The sequence below is a fragment of the Myotis yumanensis genome, unplaced genomic scaffold (assembly GCF_028538775.1).
Source record: "Myotis yumanensis isolate MYYU_CA2020_CCGP unplaced genomic scaffold, mMyoYum1.0.hap1 SCAF_4, whole genome shotgun sequence".
Lineage (NCBI taxonomy): Eukaryota > Metazoa > Chordata > Mammalia > Chiroptera > Vespertilionidae > Myotis > Myotis yumanensis.
In genome coordinates, this window is record NW_027223755.1 from 96,752,271 (window position 1) to 96,773,774 (window position 21,504).

At 43.9% G+C, this 21,504-nt stretch overlaps 1 protein-coding gene across 27 annotated transcripts in view; it reads right to left on the reverse strand.

The window, feature by feature from the left end:
• Window positions 1-21,504, reverse strand: part of RBFOX1 (RNA binding fox-1 homolog 1) — a 2,061,082-nt gene that overhangs the window by 119,892 nt on the left and 1,919,686 nt on the right. For all 27 annotated transcript variants that reach the window (XM_070413026.1, XM_070413017.1, XM_070413018.1 and 24 more), the window contains 2 exons: window positions 14,354-14,497; window positions 7,670-7,723 (listed from right to left, as the gene is read on the reverse strand). In XM_070413026.1, the coding sequence (XP_070269127.1) occupies window positions 7,670-7,723; window positions 14,354-14,497 (198 nt within the window). The remainder of the gene's footprint in view (window positions 1-7,669; window positions 7,724-14,353; window positions 14,498-21,504) is intronic.

The following is a 21,504-nucleotide window of genomic DNA, read 5'->3' on the forward strand; positions in this document are numbered from 1 at the left end:
TGCAAATTAGAGAAATTATAAGAGTACTAAGATGTGCAATCAGTAAGCAACAAATGTGAACAAGATATATTTTTTTTTCTGTCACCAGTTAGCTGTAACCCCTGAAGAATTCAAAGAATGATACCCAAAATACCTTTCTAAATGTCACTACAGAAGAAAATAAATCTAACGGAAAGAAAACGAGATCAAAATAAATGTACGGTGTCTTCACAGAGAATAAAATGAAATAACAAGGAAAGTAAAAAGGGAACCACTTTCTTGACATGCAAATTAAGAATAAAGTAAAATAAAACATGTGCACGGAATTCAACAATGAATGCCAAAATCTTCTAACATTGCCTACAGAGTCATGCCGTGTGGTTTTAAGAACATCTCTTCCTCATGCAGTTTTAGGGTTATTCAAATTGATCAATTCTACAGCCTTTACTTCTCAAAAATAAAAATTAGAAGCCTAAAAAAAAAGGAAAGACTTTTTTTTATAATAAATCTTAAACTCTTGGATCTAACAAACAAAATAATCACATGAAATGAATAGAAATAAACATCAATTGATCAATAATGCAAACAGTTCAAGTAAGTCTTTTGTATTAATACTTCCCCCTCCCATCACCAAAAATGACATACATGCTTAGAAATTTGTCAACTTCCCAGACTACTTTCTTAACCAAAAGGGGAAATGAGTCAACATATGATAAAGTTCTAACACATTATGTTGATTTTCATTGGTCATATCAACAGGTAGACAATAAAGCCTCTTTGTTAATAGGATGTTATCTAAGATAACACTGGGCACTTCCTCTTCTACTGGTAGGTGACATACACCCTTCACTTCACCACTGGCAAATTTTGTGTTAATTTTTCAGCCTCAAAAAACAACCCCACTAAATGTTACATTGTCAAAAGCCATCTTTTTTTTTTTTCTTCACTGACACTGTTCCTAAGAAGAGTACAGAAAATATGACACATTATTTTTAAAACCCCTAAAAATAAGCATACATCTTGTTCAAATATATACACCAACCTTTTGAAACACTGCCAGTGTCAATTTGCCCAGCTCGTTCTGTTTTTCACAGTGTAAACTAGGTGAAATAATGCCATGTGTGGGGATATTTCAACTATGCGTAAAGGTAAATGCTGGCTTTAAGCTTAGTTGGGGCAGAAAGATAATCTATTTTACGAATAAAAGTAATAGGTAGTCATAACCAACTAGTGTTAACTTCCAATCACTCACGAAGTCACTAGAGCATTCTCCGAAGCTCAGGGCATTTGAGAAGGGTGCCCCATGGTCTGCCTAACAGAGAACTTTCCAGTGTCAACGTGGGCTCCTCTGTAGAGGACACCAGCTGAGAATGGATTCAAGCTAGAGGACATGCCTCTTTGGCAGGATTGCATAGTGGAAAAGTAAATTTCTTTAATTTGGGAGGTGGACCGAATTACCTTTCATAACATTTCTCATGGTGAGGATCTGTGGTTAAGATCTGTCTGAAATGTTTGTCCTAGCCCGGTTTCTCAGTGGTTAGAGCATCAGCCCTCAGACTGAAGGGTCATGGGTTTGATTCTGGTCAAGGGCACATACCTCAGTTGCAACCTCGATCCCTGGCTCCAGTTAGGGTATGTGCAGAAGGCAGCCAATTGATGTGTCTCTCTCTCATTGATATTTCTCTCTATTTCTTCCCCTCCCTATCACTCTCTCTGGAAATCAATGGAGAAACTATCCTCCGGTGAGGATTAACAGAAACAAAACAAAACAAAACAACATAACAAAAAAAAATAGGTCTGAAATATTTGATTAATATAAGATTATATGCTCCATAAGAGAAGGACTCTATTTAGGTGGTATGCCTATGTTTGGTACTCAAATAAACGTGCTAACTAAATAATTATAGCTCTTTGATGAGCAAACAACATAATTTGGAAGGTTTGCTCTCTTTGATGGCTCTGGGTTCCAAACTTAGTTGCACATCAGAAGGAACTGGGAGCATATTAAACACTTAGATGCCGATCCCTGCCATGTAGCCACCAGATCAGAATCCCCAAGAGGAGCCCAGGAATCTGTCAAAAAAGCTGCTGTGTGGTCCAGCCTTTGGGTTCCCATGGCCTCTCAGCACCAAGCACCATCAAAAGAAGCTTCGATTCTTTGTATGAAGTAGAATATTGTACCACCGATGTCTATAGTGCAAACCTAGGGAGTGGGTTGAGTTTCTGAGGTGAAGATCTATCTGACACGATTATTTGGATCTTAGATCAGCCAAAACCACATTGCAATGTTCTCATCTTCACCAATAATCCAAATTCCCTAGCATCCATAGCCATGCCATACATTTACGGTAATAAGTATTAAGGGAAACCAGGATTCTGGCTGTACTGGAGGCGATTCTCTCACTAGGCAAGGAAGAAACTTCCATAGTTCCAGTCATAGATGGAGGGCTTGGTGGCATCATTGGTGTCTATGGGCACTAGCAGTCATTATCACCACAGTGCTGGGAAAAATGTAGGTGAACCTGAACATTCTCAACCTACCTGTCTAACATCACCAAAGGAACCGAGTGTCATGAATCTAGTCTGAACCCAAGGCAAACCATGCTGGCCTGAAATCTGCATTGTGTATGCCGAGGAGGAATAAAGATGAAGATGCAAATTTATTTTGAATCCCAAGGAAAGTTGGGAGGAAGACTCCATACCATGGAAGTAAGGATAGCACTTTATTAGTAGTAGCAGTACTCAATTTCTGTTAAACTTCTCTCTCTCTCTCTCTGAGCTTTTCAATACTTCTCTATTCAAGCTGATGAGTTCAAAATTGTGTGAAGTTGGGTTCATGTGGGTTCATGAATAGCTTGCTCCAGAAACAGTCCCTCAAATACCCAAGGGACTTTCCTTCCTGTTCCATTGGACCTTCATATACTCCACCCAAAGGAGCCATCAGACCGCCTGCATCAGATGTCTGCCAGAATTCTCCTCTGGGGAAGTTCACCATAACCAGAGAGACCCTCACCTGGCCACTTTCAGGGACACTCTCCATCATGCAGAGGTACCAGGCAATGCTGCGAGCTGGTGCTGAGGTGGTTTCTTTTGACCTGCCTCGTGGTCAGAATTATATCGCAAGCAACCAGCAGCTTGCCTTTCATAAAAATATTTTGAATACTTTTATTTCAGTCTTAGCAAGGGGAACAATAGAAGAACAGTGTAGACCTGGCTTGGGGAGCAGAGGAACTGAGTGAAATGCTGATGGGTGGTCCCTTAAAGACGAGGTGTGCAGCCCTACCTGGTTTGGCTCAGTAAATAGAGCATCGACCTGCAGACTGAAGGGTCCTGGGTCAAGGGCACATGCCTGGGTGGCAGGCTCAGTCCCCATAGGGGGCATGCAGGAGACAGCCAATCAATGATTCTCTCTCATCATTGATGTATCTATCCCTCTCTTCTCTCCCTTCCTCTCTGAAATCAATAATTAATATATATATACACACATATATATATATATATATATATATATATATATATATATATATGTATATATATTAAAAAGGTGACGAGTACATGAAAAAGGCACTGTGCTTCTGGAGAGGAGGGCCTGTGACATGTTCCCCAAGATGGGAAGGCATGATCCACAGGCCAGATATCGTGAATCTAAGAGAGACCACCAGGCTAGCGTGGCTTGGTTATTTTTAAAACTTTTGGTGAATCGTGAATTCTGATTTCCCCAAACCCCAGTTATTTTTCTACTTGGTCTTGTAGCATACATTTAGGTGATAACTTCCCTTTTTGCATGAATGCAAATACATTTTATAGCTCACGCAAAAGCTCTGAGGGATGGATGAGTACACTGACTTTCCACCTGACAGGAAAATCCAACCCCTCTAGTTTCTGGTGCAGAAAACTGCTCTCTGTACGAGGGAGCTGCTGATAAGGCTCTGAAGGTTCATCTTCCTGTGGAGTTAAGAGCTTGTTTCTTCTTTGACTTTTGTCCCCATGCAGCTCTTTCTCCTTGGACATCTTCCCTCCTTCCCTTCCCTGGGGAACTCTTACCCATCTTTCTCCTTCAGCTTACATGCCCCTTCCTCCCAGAAGCCTCCCACCTTCTAACAACACTGGCCTTCCTGGTGGACTCTCAGCAGCCTCTCCCTCAGCACAGAACACAGCATCCTCTGCTGCAGACAGAGGTCTGTCTCCAAGGCCTGTCCTTCCTGATGCTCAGGCGTCTGTGAGGGTGACGGGAAGCACTTCCGTCTAGCTCATGGTTGATTGGCCCATCCGGTACCTGGGATGTAACCCATACTTACAGATGTCTATGGAGCCAAAGGCAAGCCTGTATATTTCCCAGGCATATTAAAAAGTAGCTATATTTGTCTGTATCCTCAAATAAAACATTTCAGAGCCAAATAATATGTTTTTAAATCCCCTAAGAGGAAAACGAATTGTAGCACCTCTCACTCCTAAATGCTATCGAGTTCTCATTTACAAAGTTGGGCATAGGTTGTTGTTGTTGTTGTTTTTTTTAAATGTGGTTATCTTGTACACTTTCTATTCCTAGATGAATGCATTATTCATGTTACACATTCCTGGATAACATAGATACCACTCATCTAGGTATCTACACACGCACACACACGCACACACACACACATCGAACACCCATTGAACACCTAACCATACTCAGTGAGCATTGAGTGACCTGTCTTGGGGAGCAGCCAGGAGGTGAGCTCCCAGCTCTTAGGGCCCACCCACTTGCTGGCTGCCCCTCCAGCACCCAATGATGAAAATGAGGTCATAATAGCGGTTCAGGTTTTTCAGCCATTACAATGGAAACGTTCCTCTAAATAGGCCTTTTCCCCGTAAAGGATAATGTCAAGTAGGAAAAATATCCCTGTGTGAGCCTCGGTCCCCATTTTAGCAGATCCCAAATGGACTTTCTCCATGACTCTCAGCCATACCTAAACAGTCAGCCCCGACACCTGCCAGACCAGACCGGGTCTTTGAGAGGGAACAGACCCACGGACAGAGAGGAGCTATTTTTGATGTTTCCAAATTAAAAAAAAAAAAAAAAAAGCAGTTCCACAAAGTCAGTGTCTGGATGAGGCCCACTTAAGTGGTCTTATTCGGAAAGCCCCAGCGACAGGCTAATCATGGGGATGACGAAGAGTCTTAAAAATAGCACTGCCATTGTACTTTCAAAATAGCAAATGATATTCTTCTAATGTCCCAAAACAGCTCTGGAAAGGAATTAAATAGCTTTCTCCCACTGGCAAAAGTTACCAAACAAAGTATAAATTAAATACTTCAAAAATAGTGGCGCTACAGGCTTAGCTGAGAAGGAAGTTGGCCAACATTTCAGGTCCTCTCCTATTGCTCTGCCCAGAATACCTCAATCTTGAGTGAAAAGGATGACACCGGGCTCCTTTTTCTATTCATGAACTCGGCTTTGCAGGGGTAGACGTAGTCCCTGTGATGACTTCCATACGAGAAGCAGAAAGAGAGCTAACTTGTCTGTCCCCGAGCCTAGAGGTCAAACAGTCGACACATTACAAGGATGAGGGCAAAAGGTCAGAAATGATAGAATGGCAAGGTCCCTGAACCAGCAGAACATGATAGAGACTATAATGGATTGATGCATCTGACTCAGCTGCCAACTCACAACGTCGTTTTGGCTGTGGAGAAGGGGGCACTGGAATTTTCTTCCCTCAATGCCACTGGCATGATCCTATTCAGTTACTACTAAATCTACGCAGGAGCGAGGGGTACAGGCTGCACAGGGAATGATAAATGCAAATGCCTACTTGGTGGGGAAGACGTGGTCACTGTTCCCAAGAGGCTGGCGCTTGCGACCTTAGATAAACCCGTTCCTCTGAGCAGCCCTCCCTGGATACTGACTTGTCCCAAGTTGCCTGTGTGAGGGGAGTGATGGGGCTGAAATCAGTATCTCTCTGTACCTGCTGAGCACTTTCTGGTGTTTTTTTTTTTAGATATGACTTTTAAAAAAAATTAAATCTTTATTGTTGAAAATATTACATATGCCCTATGTCCTCCCCGATTTCCCCCCCCCCCCCGCATTAACTCCTACTAGCTTGCCCCCACACCCCACCCCAGGCCTTCAGCACCCTATTGTCTGTGTCCATGTGTTATGCATATATGCATACAAGTTCTTTGGTTGATCTCTTCCCACCCACCCACCTTCCCCTGCCTTCCCTCTGAGATTCCACAGCCTGTTCTAAGCTTCTGCCTCTGGATCTATTTCGTGCATCAGTTTATTTTGTTCATTAGGTTCCACAGTTAAATGAGATCATGTGATATTTGTCTTTCTCTGACTGGCTTATTTCACTCAGCAAAATACTCTCCAGGTCCCTCCATGCTCTCTCAAGGGGTAAGAGATCCTTCTTTTTCACTGCTGCATGGTATTCCATGTGTACATGTATCACAGCTTTTTACCCACGCGTCTACTGATGGGCACTTGGGCTGTTTACATACTTAGCTACTGTCAATTGTAAGCACGTTCTTTCAATCCCCACTTTCACAGTCAGCGGAGGGGAGGAGAAGGGAGCTTAAGCTCCCTGAGGCCCTGTGGGCGGTTTCTCTGGAAACAGCCCAGTTACTGCATGTGTTTCCCGTGTGGCTGCTGAGGTCAATACGCTGCTCTTACAGCATCTTTACGTTCCCCCCGGTCTCTGCTGCTATGCTGAGGGCGCTGTTTCCCTCCAGGAGACTCTGATGGGGTTCCTGAGTTCCCTGTGGGTGCGGGTGGAAGGAGGACACTTTCGCACCCACAAAACACCAGTGGGCAGAGGGCGCTGCGCCTTCAGAGGAAGCGTTGGCATTTGCCTAAAACAAGAACACTCGGCGTTTGTGACGTTAATAATAGGCCTGGGAGGTTTATTAAAGCACAGATGGCTGGGCCCCGCTTTTGGAGTTTCTGACTCACTACATCGGGTTTGGAGCCCGAGAATTTGCATTTCTTGTCAGCTCCCAGGTGATGCTGAGGTGCCGGCTGGGGGACCACATGCAGGTGACCACTGAACAGGGGATGCTTTGGAAGAGTTCGGCCTTTATTTTTCTATCCCAACATATTTCCACTTTGAAAGTGCTGGAGCCTATTCATATAACCACAGATTTTTATGAATACTGTGCCCTCTAGGAAAATCCACTTAAAATTTGGTTTCCTAGAAAAAACAAAATCAAAGCAGCGGCAAATTGCAAAGTGGGAACTGGTAATAAGCACACGAATGAATAAAACTAGATTCAAAAGGTTGGTGTATACGAATTTTTCTCCTCTACAACCCAGGAAAATAACTGCACTTTATTAATACAGAATAATCACATATTTACCTGCTCATGAGACTATCAACTCACTTTTTAATATAAAGAACATAATTATCACTGAAAAACAAAAATGTACCAACAACATTATTTTTTTAAGCATGGGTAATTTTCCTCTGGAAACTTGATCTATAAATAGATAGGTAGATCTAAAACAGCCATTCTAAATGACCCCTTTCTATGTTTAAAACTGAACCCAATGCATTTCCCCACGATTTTGGAAACCGGAAGTGGTCTCAAAAGGAAGTCCCCCTGAAGGGTATTTTCACCATGTGCTGATTAAAACAGTGCAGTTGTTTCCCATTATTCATAACAAGCGTTTTACAATAAGCTAAACGATTCTAAAGTGAATTAAGTTGCTTACCTTGGAGCCTCGCTCATTAAAAATAATTTCAACATCTAAGATTTTACCAAATTGCTGCAAAGAAATAGAAATATTTTATAAGCAAGTAGAAAAATGGAGGAAATCATATTATGCACATTGGTAATGGTACCCCACGTCAGAATCTTCTGTTCTTTTTTAATATACAAGGATATTGCATTTTATTCTGTGCTATCATTAAACGGTGCCCTTGAACCAAGAGAAAAAACAAGCACATGTTATTTCCATGTTAGGCCATACCCCACAGAGAGGAGAGCAGAGTAGGGGCCTGCCTGGTACAAAATAGGTAATCAAGAGGTTATTTCTATTTTCCTTTCTTTATGTGTGCAGGATGGCTTTCCCAGGCACTGAGCAGCAAAGATTAAACATGGCTAATGTACCTGCCGACCCTTCTAGGCCACTCCACTAATCACAGGAGAAAAACCCTGAAGAAGTGGGATTTGGGTAGTAAAATGTCCAAACGGAATATGAGGTTGAGGATTTTGAACCCAAGCCCCCATAAAACAGCCAGGCCATGTAAGACAAGTAAAGTACAAACAGATAAAAGCAAGATCCACTACCCGGACGCCCGTCAGAATCCACACACCAGCACAGTTGTGATTAGACCTCGGGCTGAAATGTACTTCTCTCCAGATGATTCTCCATGTTGTTAAACAAACAAACATATTTTAGACTATTAGCATGAATGTGCTCTATAAAAAGTTAAGGCGATTCCACGTATTCAAGTCTAGGAACACAACTTCAGATGACAAATAAATTGGACAGTCATGTATAATACAGATGCCTACGTAGATTTAAATTTCAAGTCTTCCAGAATAACTATGCCCTGAAAATAATAATACTGGGGATACACTTATTCTTCATGCAATACTTGTTATCTAAACTTCAAATTCAACTAGCATATCTTGTATTTTTTTATTCATTTGCTAAATCTCGTAGTCCTCATGAGAAAGATGTCAAGCAATTCTTGACTCACACTTTAAAGAATAAAAAGGAATGTGCACCCTGACACCAGAAGCATCTGATGATCCAAAACCCTTTTCCTTGACCTTGGAATCCTGTCAGTTTTCTTCACTCACATGGAGTCGAGTGGGCGACTTTTGAGAACGGGTGGGAGAGGGTGGCATACAAGTAGGCGACATGGCCCAGGAAAAAAAGAAGATGAAAATTTTACCCTGATGCAGAAGGAGAGCAACTGTTCATGTTATTAAAAAATAAACAGGAGACCATAAAGTCATGTTTCCATCTCTTTTCCCTTTATTTTGAGCTTTCCTATTGTTCCACTTACTTCTGCAGCCTCGATTTTTATTGCATCGTTTATTATCATAGGAGACTCTGCATTCCATCTCTCCCCTGGGTGGGAAGCATGGAGCAGCCTCTATGCAGCAGGGAACAGAGTGGTTTGGAGGGAGGAGTAAGACAGGGAAGGAGCAAGCTGAACACAGATTACTGAGGACAACCTGCCTGACCAGGAACATCCGCATACAGAGGCTGTCCAATGAAACATACAAACTATCCTACCTTACTTGGAAAGGCAGAAAAACATATGCATACTCTAGGCCACTCCACTATAGCAATATAAATAGCTCAAAACCTTGAAATGAAAATAGTTCTTACTACAAGAAAAAGAAACCCAAAGCTATGCCATCCTGTGCCTTTGAAATATGCCCATTGCTCAGAATATGTACCCAGGAAGGACATCGTAGAGTGGAATTTTTCTTTTTGAATACAAGTGCTTCTCTACTTCCCAAAGGATAGAAGGACAGGAAGACCTCAAGAAGACAAGGCTCAACTAAGAGAGGAGATGGAAGGATGCTAGCATGTACAGGTTCAGTTCCAGACCTCGGCAATAAAGCAAACATAGCAATAACACAAGTCACAAATTTCTGTGTTTCCCAGTGCATATAAAAGTTATGTTTACACTATACTGTAGCCTATTAAGTGTGCAATAGAGTTATGTCTAAGAAATGTACATATCTTAATTAAAAATACTTTATTGGCTAAAAAATGCTATCATCTGAGTTTCTACAAGTCGTAATCTTTTTGCTGGTGGAGGGTCTGACCTTCAATTTGTAAAAACAATGCCCTATCTGCAAAGCACAATGTGGTGAAGTGCAATAAATGAGATCTGCCCATACAACGGAAATACCAAGAAGCATGCAGCTAACTCGCCCTGCCATTTCTGGATGCTCAGTCTTTCGGTTAAGAGAATGCTCTTCTACAGAGCATTCTGAGTGCCCTAGATTCGGGCAAAGAAAATCATTAAAAACAGAAAAAGAAAACTTTCAGATTTGGAAACGAAGGGTTTGCCATTGAAAGGTGAACTTAATCTCATAGCTAAGAAATCCTCCAGCTGGGTGAGCACCTCAGAAGCAGTAACTTTGACCTAAACTTAGACAAGTCAGTCCACACAGATGCTATTATGTATATTTCGAACAGACGGCCCAAAAGCACTCGCATTGATGGACAGGGAAGCTTGAAAAGAACTTCTTCCCAAACCATGAAGCAAACGTCAGCTACGGAACATTCTCTCAGCAGTCAACACACAAACACTTCCTTAAAATAAGATTTCCTGGAGAAAGAATCAAAGGAGAAGTACTTTAGCACGTGTCTTTCCCCAAATAAAACGATGACACCATATGCCCTGAAATGGTCTCAACTGGTTGCCTCTTTGGCGGCTACCCTTGGGCTGATGATTCTCAGAGCCAAGGAAACGAGCCTTGAGAAGAATGCTGATGTCAGCCCCACGGCTGAGACAGTTGTGTACTATATTTATAGTATCAACAGTTTAATTGGGAAGTTGGTACTAATGATGTAAACACAGCTGGCACATTTTCAGTTTAAACAGACACGACTCATTCGCAGACATAACTAGCATTTGTTTGCTCAACACCAATGTTGGGTGGCGTTCAACACCGTCTCGGAATCCACACAAGGTGCCTGGATGGCTGCATCCAGAAGGAAATCCAGGCGCTTATAGGCACGCACGTGGGCAAATCTGTCGCAGGCATTTGTAGACATTCTCAGATCAAATAATATTTCTCTGAGAAACTGTGCAAGATGGTCAATGGATACAGCATGAAATATGAAAGTAAAGGTTAGCTCAACAAGTGTACAGAGAGGCTAAGGAGAGGCACCCTCTGAGTTTTCTTGGGGTCAGCTTCATGCTTAGAATGCAGACCTAGGAGGCACCCTGCCATGTCCAAGAAATCAGCTTCCCTTCTTATAATATTGCAGTGGATGGAATTCCTGTCACACTGAAAGTGAGACATCTCTCTCACTCTATATTATTGCTGCAGAGGTGATCATGAAAGCTGCTTTTGCGTGCTCTGAAAGTCATGGGATCTGCTTCTTGGTGACCATAAAGAGAGACTTCAGTAGATCGTGTGCATGCCCAAGTGAGTCTGTCTTTTGATAACCAAAGCAAGGCTGTGACATCAAGGGTCCTGTGCAAATTTGAAACCTGAACTCACTGAGCAGCTGTTTCTGAAAATAATTCTATGATGGAATGAGTTGTATCCGTGATCTGGATAGATTATAATCACTTCTCTCTTCCCAAACCCAGAAATGCTTAACATTTGAATATTATGTTAAATTAAGTTTCATATTCAGGAGCAAGATATTATAATTAATGTGTGGAAATCCATACATTCCTTTAATGGGATCATCAAGAACTCAATGTAGAGAAAGTACAGGCTTATGAATGATGTCTGAAATGAGGACAGAGCTCAAGAAGAATGGAGCCAGGCCAGGACCAACATTCCTTCCAGTGAAACATCCAGAACCGAGGTCCTGATCACATATTCGAGCCATTCACTCACACTCCTGCTGGTGCTTTAAGAGGACTTCTACTTTGGATAATGTGGCCACACAGCAGTTAGGCCCAGGAATGCTCCATCTTCAATAGAAAAGGAAATCTATCTATAATGAGCTAGAAGAGTTCATGACAAACACGGAAACACATGCCTCCAAAAGAGGAGAAAATGCAGAATATGAAGTGCATGTGGAAGAAAAGATAACCAGAATGGCAACAAGGAGGCACTGGAGCCACAAATTCAAAATAATAAAAAACATTCGAGACATCTGTGGTCACCATTAGGCCCACAGAGGTTGCAAACTTCAGGACTGAATGATGAAGTTGTTATGAACATAGCCAGGTTTTCGGCAGTTTGAGAAAGGAGGCTGCTTTTTTGTCTTGTGTTTGGAGTCTGAAACATTTAGGAAAAGAGACAATGGAGAAAAGCTCAGGGGCCTTGTGAGAGTTTTCCTCCATCATTACCCACACTGTAGCTCCTGCCAAAGTGAAGGGACAAAGACAAAATATTCCACCGAAAGGAGAGAAGGTGTCCCATGTCCATGTGCCCTGGAAAATGCCAAACTGGGATCAAAATTGGGAAGCCAATCAGAATGTTTCAGATGCCTTTCAAAGGGATTCATGCCACTAACTGTATCAGATAACAGGAATAGGTTTGCCACCACCAACGTTTGGCTAGAAAAGATAGACGTTTTTGTTGTTCGCATTTTTTTTAGTGTTAAAATTACATTTCTTCAGAATGATGGTTGTAAAACAAGGAGGCCTCCGATTTACAGCAGAGTCCCAGAATCCACATGTACCCAGTAATTCTTTATGGATGAATCCCATAACAAAAATCTTGCCTACTTTTCTAAATGGACACAGATGCTGTGTGTGATAAGCAAAACGCATTTTAATATTACTGAATGTACGCTGTGTTTTCTTAATGCATAAACAGTAAGTGTATCTATCATCTCGTCAGATTGACATCTTGCTAGTTGCTTGGCAATGTTGACTTTTAAAAAAAGTGGCTATGAAACCAGTCGATTTCCATCAAGGTTTGACAATTGGTAGTACAATGGATCTTTTGGTTCATAAGTTAATAAATGAAAACACCAAGACTTTGCTCCATGCCACCTGCCCTACTACCCCTGTAAGGGTAAGAGGTTCAAATATTCACACATACAGGATCCCTTCTTCGGGAGTTCTAGCTGTGGGTATTGTGAATGCCTCTCCAACTTAGCAGTGTCCTCTCCAGGTATTTTCAAGATAACCCAGAAGACTAGGGAGTGAAGAGCACTCTCAGGGCATGGGAACTGGGTGTGCTGCAATGAGTGACCCCATGAGGGAGCACCGGATGGCCACCCAGAGGACCGAGTTCAAAGCCAACATCCCGGTGACACCTGATGAGTAATGATGGGCCGAAGAGCAAGACGGCTTTCTCACCTGCTGTGGCGGAAGTAATCTGATGCCCCTGGCTTCCCGTCACTCAGACCTGGCCTGGCTGCTTTACACACTTAACCTCCACTTTCACGTTGAATGCTCTGCACTTTTCAAAGTCATCTTTGACCCGAAAGTGCCCGAGGGTATCTCTGCTCTGCAACAGTCAGAGAGGGCTCGACTCAAGGTTATTACCAGATGAGAGAGATGAAAGTGCAGGAGCTGACCTTTTCCTCTGAAATGTCAGGTTTCAAGTCTGGGTGTCTTCAATGTTAGGATGCCTGGTCCGCGTCTGTGTCAGACGCGCACTTGATAAACATCGTGCATGTTCAAGGAATGAAAGGTGCACGCGAACCCTACAGTCGCAGGGCCGTGAGCCAGAGCTCCCTTCCCACATGGGCAATGAAAGCTACTTTGCCCAGAACTAGGCATTCGGGTTGGGCTATTTCTTACTCCTTTTGTCATATTTGTGTGCTTCCAAAAACCCTTAGGAGAAGAATCTCCACGCGGCCAACCCTTTGCTCTCAGTCAAATGTTCAGAATGTCGTTCTGGTCACTGAATCCACAGGTACTTCCCACCAACGCTGGGATGTCCCTGATAAATAGACTGACCACGTTTGCAAACCTGAATAGTATCCAAGCTTTGTCCTTTGGCGAGACTGAGCCCAAGGAAATGCCAAGCTCATCCATTCCCAAGGTGGGCAGGGCAGATATTGTCCAGAAATACTGTCCGGGTCATGATGCCCCGCGAGGAAGCAGCCCTATAGTTTCTTTTCTCTGGGTGGGTGTGACTTCTGTCTGCATTTCACCATCGTGCGGGGCCACGCTGTCATTGGCGCATCCATCACCACAATAGGGACCTCTGAACCCTCACCACGGGTTCCAGGAGGGTGCGCACTGCAGGATGTAAGGCGGACTGAGAAGCCTCTAGCTTTTGTTCTGTTTTGTCTTTTAACGAAGTTTTAGAACTGATTGTTCTCTACAGCTGCAGCAGACCTCTCAATGCACAGTGCCTGGGAAAGGGTGAGGTGTGCCTGCATTTGTCATGACAATCTGGCAACTGCCTCCGAAAGAAGAACCAAGATGAAACATGATGTTTATTTTTTAGTCATGACATGGGGTTTGGGCCCCTCAGTTTGGGATCACCAATGGGCTTGTTTCAGCAGGGTATTATCTGAGAGTTAATTTTCCATTTGATATTTTAGTTACTAGTTAGAAAGAAACCATTTGGCAGAATGGAAACATGGTGGGCACTGGCTAATAAATTTATACTAAAATCATGGAAAGAACCTAACCACCATATACCCACAAAATAGGACCTAAAATCCTCTCTTTTAAAGGTCCCACGTCGTATTATACATAGCAAGAACTTACATGGAGGGCAGGGCTCTGGCCCCAGAGCAGGCACCGCAGGGGAGAAAGGCCGTACTTACGCCAAACATTTGTCGGAGGTCCGGGTCGCGGAAGCGGAAGGGGATGTTGGAGACGTGCAGGCGCTTGGGCTGGGACTTGTTTTCTGTATTTTCAGAAGGTTGTGTCTGGGGCTGGCCATCCGTCGGCGCTGCGTCATCTGTCTGCTAAAAGAACGAGAGCAAAGCAAAGAGGCTCTGAGTGGACCCAAATGCTCTTTCCCAGAATGCTTTTGCATCCCCTACATGGTAGGAAAATGCCAGAGCAAAGGAATAAAGGCAGGAAGGAACTGCTGAGTGGTTTTCATTCTTGCAACAAAAGTTTACTGAACTCTGAGTGTCCATCATGGACCTAGAGGTGGGGTTTAACAGCGAGCAAAGCAAACACCCTTGTCTCCACGGAGCGAGCTGGTTTGGCTCAGTGGATAGTGTGTCGGCCCAAGGACTGAAGAGTCGAGGGTTCAATTCCGTCAGGGGCACGTACCTCGGTTGCAGGCTGGATCCCTGGCCCTGGTCCAGGCCTGTGTGGGAGGCAACCAATCATGTGTCTTTTTCACATCAATGTTTCTCTCTATGTGTCTCTCCCCCTCCTTTCCACTCTCTCTAAAAATCAATGGGAAAATATCCTTGGGTGAGGATTAACAACAAAAATAAATAAATAAATAAATAAATAAAATATAAATAAATATGGAGATGAGAAAAGCACTAAAGGAGAAAATATAGCAAAGGAATGGGCTAGCTGGTGCTGGGGGCTGGGTGGGGAATTTTAACCGGCCGTCAGAGAAAAGTGTCATCAGGAAGGGGATAGGACTCACAAAGGCAGGGGAAGGTGGATCCCTTACTCAAGGTTGTTCAAAATCTTAGGATACAGCTACATAATTGTTGAGGTTGTGCAGATAAAATATTAGTATATATACTAAAACATTTGAAAAGGCCGTTTGGTATTCTGCAGTCCAAATAGCTATCTGATTGACTTAAATTATTTTATTTTACTTTACGGTTTGAACTTTTGTTTCTTGATTGTGTAGGCTAGTGCTGTCCATTCTAGTTTACCCCATATAACGATTTAAATGTAAACAAATTAAATACAATCTGAAATTCAGCTCCTCAGTCACACTAGCCTCATTTCAAGTGCTCAGTAACCACATGCGGCTAGGGGCTTCCATATGGGGCAAGCAGACACAGAACCGCTCCATCACTGCAGAATGTTCTGTTGCAGTAAGTTGGTGTGGACAACGTCACATTATTAGCATAGCTCACCTGCCTCCCATTTCACCCCTCCCAAATAAAAGCCTGCATCACATGCTGTTACACTGACACCCTTATATAAACTGGAACTTAGGAGAAAAGTCACAGTAACATTTGGTATCATTGTAGCCATGCCCATACTCTGAGTTCTAGAGTTTCAACATTTTAGAGGTGCTTCATTTTTAGATACTTTCCCTGCAATTAGCACATACTGCCTGCAGGTGGCAGTAGATGCCATCCACGTCAGATACCTGCTTCTCTGAGGCCAAGATGGAAAAACCTATGTGGAAGCTCATCAAATTATGAGCAAGGAATCGTCCTCACCTACTTACGCGCAATTTAGTGGCATATAATTGAGACAAAACCTATCAATGCAGGCAGCCAGCTGTAAAATAATAAAGACAATTTTACAGAGTGAAATAGATATATGCCCAAATAACGTGAGCATAATTAGTGGCTTTCTTGTCAAGTCTTGTATTAACTGGCAGATTTCATTTATTATTTCATTATTCTCCATCCTATACATCCTGAATTGCAGTTTGAAGTCAAGACCGCCAGGTGATTGGCACACTACTTTGCAAGCTGGTTTCATATCCAGAGCCCCCTACCAGATGACTTTGTCCACTGCCAAGTGCAATGTTATGATGGCAACAACAACTATGCACATGCTTTTGAAGTGAGTAAGAAGGAGGATGGTGACAGTTTTCTAGTCTGGAAAATGAACAGTAAGAATACCGCATAACTTAAGTGGCTCTGTGAAGATTGAACACAATAACCTATGCCTGCTTGGCAGAGTTCTTGGCTCATGGTGTATAGCCAATAAACAAAATGTAATGCATTTTTTAGAATGATGATTTTTTTAAAATATCCAATGAGAGATGTAAAGAGACCCTCTCAGGAAACAAAGAAGAAAGGTCCTCATTTGCTTATGAAACACCTCTTTACTGAGCAACTACTATACACTAGACACAGAAGTTAGTCTTAAAATGCAGTTCCCATTTTAGTACTAGACAAAGAGTTAGAAAGAGTCATCTGTAATATCACTGTTAGATGCTGGGATGAGAGCGAATCCCAGGAGACCAAGTAAACTTAAATCAGGGGCACACAACACTGTTGGAGGTTCCGCAAGGCCTACCAGTTCTGCAGGTTAAGTCTGAAGTGGGGGATGCCTAAGAGAAGAGGTGACGAGGCTGGTCCTGTGACAGCAGGCGGCAAAGCTTATGCCAGCGGTTCTCAAGCATCGCCTAAGACCATCGGAAAACACATATATAATTACATATTGTTTTTGTGATTAATCACTATGCTTTAATTAGGTTCAATTTGTGACAATGAAAATACATCCTGCATATCATATATTTACATTACGAATCATAACAGTAGCAACATTACAGTTATGAAGTAGCAAGGAAAATAATTTTATGGTTGGGGGTCACCACAACATGAGGAACTGTATTAAAGGGTTGCGACATTAGGAAGGTTGAGAACCACTGGCTTATGCAAAGACACAGAGATTCAGGAAGTACGTGTGGACCTCACTGGCCCTGGCCAGAGGGGGCGAGTATGAAGGAGGCACAGGAGAGCACACTACAGAGGCAGGTAGGGGCTGGATCATGGATGACCCTGTGAGCAAGAGTATACACTTCACCCTACAAGCTCTGAGGAGCCACGTAAAAATCATAGCAGGGTGACATGACCAGCACATGAGCTGCGGTAGACACATGGCAAATGCCCGTGTAATGGCCGGCTGACTCACTGACTGAAGGGGTGAATGGAAGATGAGTGTACGAATAAACAAAGAATGAAGGAGTGAACCATCAACCTCGCCACCTTCAAGTAATCATGGAAGAAAAATATTGATACCCAAACAAAAGTAGGAACCGTGTTTTCTCCTCTGGTGGTGAGATTTGGTAACATGTCCTTGAATCATGGGATTGTCACTTTTCGGAGTGGCCAAGGATCTTAGTACTCTGAAGTTTTCAGAGGCGGCAGCTGAGACTGAAACATCCTGTCCACTTTTTCCCTCCTGTTAGAAGTTGCTGTTCAAATGCAAATTGCAACGAGCTCCTTCCCATAGCCTCCTACCAAGAAGGAAACTTAGATTTGTGCATAACTGCTGGATGTTTCAGCTTAATAAACCTAATTAGGAATTACAGAGATTATGATTAAACATATTAAATGATTAATAGCATTATGCTGCTCATGTGAAAATTAAAATTAATCATCTTTAGTCAAACAGGACTTTGGAGAAATCTTTGTGTTGTTTCCTTTGATAAAAACATACAACGCTCAATTAATCATTTTGTAGCGTGCGTATATATACAAATGCCCAAAAATTGTTATGTAGGAAGACCTGTGTGTTCATAGTAATTTTTAAGATAACATGTAAAATAAAAAAGGGTTTCAGACATCGTGGGTGAATGGACTTGAAAGGATGTCGGGATCCAGAGGTTGAAAAAGAAAAACAGGAAAAAAAATTTTTTTTTCAGACTGAGCATGTCTGGTTATGCAGTGCGCTTTAACAGCTTTAACACAAAGGACTAGACTGCAGTGAGGACCAAATGCAATGGGAAGGTAACAGCCACTACACAGCCCCCCATTTCGGGGCTAGACCTGTGGGAATGAACCCTACTGACTCTCATACTGAGAATATTGGGTGTGAGTTTCCTTTGTCCCTTTTCCTGAGAACTTGCAAGGAAAACATACTCACACCCCTCTGTTAGTCTCCTAAAAAATGACCACACACTTGCTGGCTTAAAGCAACAGACATTTAATCACTCAAGTTCTGGGGCCAGAACTCTACAAAGAAGTTGCCTTAGGGCCACGGCCCTCCAGGGGCTCCAGGAGGGAACGCTTCCTGGCCTCTCCCGACTTCTGGTGTCTCCTGACTGCATCTCTCCAACCAATGTCTGTCTTCAAGGTCATATGGCCTTCTTCCCTCCTGTGTCTGAGACGCGACTCTCCCTCTGCCTTTTTCTTCTTATAAGGACAGTGGTCACTAGATTTAGAGCTCCTCCTACATCCAGAATGATCTCTTCTTGAGATCCTTAATCACATCTACAAAGACTCTTTTCCCAAATAAGGTCACATTCACAGGTTTACGAAGGTCAGGACACGGAGATATATTTTGAAAGCCACTATTAAATCAGGACATGGACGTCTTTTTTAAAGCCTCCATTAAACCTGCTAGCCCCCTATAAACAAGCCCCCGGTGGCTGTACAGTTAGTCGCTGTTATCAAGGAGTGAGTGTACTTCAAACCACATTAGGCAGCATGAGGCTGTCCAAGGGGTTGGCCTCAAACCAGGTCCAAGAGAGGAGAAGGGAATGTCTGTTCCTGCCAGCGCTATCCCAGGCTCCCATCTGTCACACTGGCCACTTTAATGAGTTCCCAAAGTGGACAGGAGGCCCGAGTCTTCCCTTCCCCAGCCCAGGCTCGCAAGGCAGACTGCCTCTCCGCACCTGGATGCAGGATGCTTGGCTGAGAAGCCCTCCCGCGGCCTCCCAAACCATCAACGCCCTCTAAGGACCAGGGCATGTCTGCAGGTTCCCTAAGCCCAGCACCACACATCCCACAGATGGGTTAAGCCCGTGGTCGGCAAACTGCGGCTCTCGAGCCACATGCGGCTCTTCGGCTCCTTGAGTGTGGCTCTTCCTAAGCCTTAGGAGTACCCTAATTAAGTTAATAACAATGTACCTACCTATATAGTTTAAGTTTAAAAAATTTGGCTCTCAAAAGAAATTTCAATCGTTGTACTGTTGGTATTTGGCTCTGTTGACTAATGAGTTTGCCGACCACTGGGTTAAGCCATCGCAGCTTCCTATGAAGCTTGTTGAATCTTATGGCAAAGACACGGAGTGAACTTTCTAAGGATAAAAAGAAAATACTGTGAAAGAGCTAAGAAACGTGTTCAGGGGACCGATGGTATAGAACGTGTATTTCTGAGAGACAGGGACCCCCTGGTTTCCAGGTGCCTTCCCCAAGGCTGCTGCATGTCAGTGAAAATCCGTTGCTGAAGGAAGAACCCTTGATTGACCTGTGTCTGACTTTTAAAAGTCAATTTTGGCTCTCCAGTGGGACCCAGCTGAATTGGAAATGCTCCTCTAAGCAGGTTTGGGAGAGGAGAAGGTCAGAGGCCAGTCTCTGCTCAGACATCCCCCACTGGAGGTCGCCTCTGGCTGCGTGACCTGAGGCAGCTGCATCAGCACCTTGGCGGGCTCTCGCTCACCGATTTCCCCCGCCTTCCTACCTTCACGGCATGCACTTCTGCGAATCTGTGCAGTGTCTGTCTTCCCACCAGAAGGTGAACTCCAGGGGGGTGGACTGTGGGCGTGTCCACTGTTTACCTCCCTCTCCTCCCCAGCAGAGTGTCTCAGGGACTGAAAGGGTGGCACCGCGGGCTGTTGGAATCTTTGATGGGCGCTCTCCTGTGCCCTGGAGGATTTCAGAAACATCTGGCCTCCATCCACAGTGCCGATGCCACACTCCTGAGCTGGAACAACTAAAAATATCTTCTGAGGTTCAAATGTCCCTTGTGGGGAGGGGAGAGGGGACAAAATTGCACCAATGGAATCCGCTGACCTAGAGTACATGGTAAGTTCTCAAGTAAATATCTGAGGTGTAAATAAACAGGCTTGGCTTCGCTCTGACTGAGCTACAGGGCTGCTGATTTCATGTCTCCGGGCCTCCTTACACATGCATAGGGTAAAGTTTCATCTGTCTGGGCCCATTTGAAGTGTGGTAATGGCATCAAAGGTTTTGGGACCCTTAAGTCCTACGCATCAACAGGGGGCATTATCATTATTTTTTAAAAATATATTGCTTTACTGATTTCAGACAGGAAGGGAGAGGGAGAGAGAGATAGAAACATCAATGATGAGAGAGAATCATTGACCAGCTGCCTCCTGCACACCCCACACTGGAGATCAAGCCCACAATGGGGCATGTGCCCTCACTGGGAATTGAACCGTGACCCCCTGGTTCATAGGTCGACGCGCAACCACTGAGCCATGCTGGCAGGCGATCATTATTATTTGTAAGAGTATCAATAACCACCAGCTGGTGCTCTTTATTCCTGAGGTGGCAGATGCGAAGGACTTGAGATGCAGCCTGCCCAGCACGCAGGGAAGGTTGCAGGACCCTCCAAGGAAGGGTCGTCCATTGACCTCCAGAGGTGGGTTTCCTGGCAGCACTTGGCGGAGTTTCCCCAATAAGCTCCTCAGGACGGCAAAGCCAGCTGGGGCTCTGGCCCAGTTCAAAGGCCCCCATTAGGAGGCGGGACGTGTGCCATAGAATTTTTCCTAATAAACAAACTCCCCGGACATCGGCATAGGTTATAAATGTTAAGAAAACACCACTGGTGCTTTAATCTCCTGCAGATCACTTAGTGCTTCCACAAAGACCTTAATAAAGAACCACGGGGCTCCCTCTGCTATAATCGTTCCTAATTCAATGAATAGCTCTGAGCATCCCCAGGCTAATCCCAGTGAAATTGGATTTTGATATCGACCAATCCAGGGATGACTGTTGGAGAGAACAGGCATAGTTGGGTAGAAGTATGCGCCTTCCAGGCCTCGCCCCGCCCTGCAGTGTCCTCTCTCTCAGCCGGTGTAGACATGCTGAGTTCGCCTGCCTGCCACCTCCTGGGGATGACCCACCAGGTATCCTGAGTGGAAGCATCTCTGAGTTACACTCCAGTTCTGTCACTTGCTAGCCCAGCTCCTTAAACCCTTCTGAGCTCCACGTTCCTCAGCTGCAAGCAAGGAGAAAAGATTCCCATCACAGAGCTGTGTGTGGTTCAGGTTCCTGGTAGCACTGTCGGTGACCGTCACAAGGATGGAGGAGTGACACGTGGTCAAGTTGTCAGCACAAATTAGAATTTGGAGAGAAATTAGAGATGTGGAAGCACCGTGTTGAGTGTAGGGGTGGAG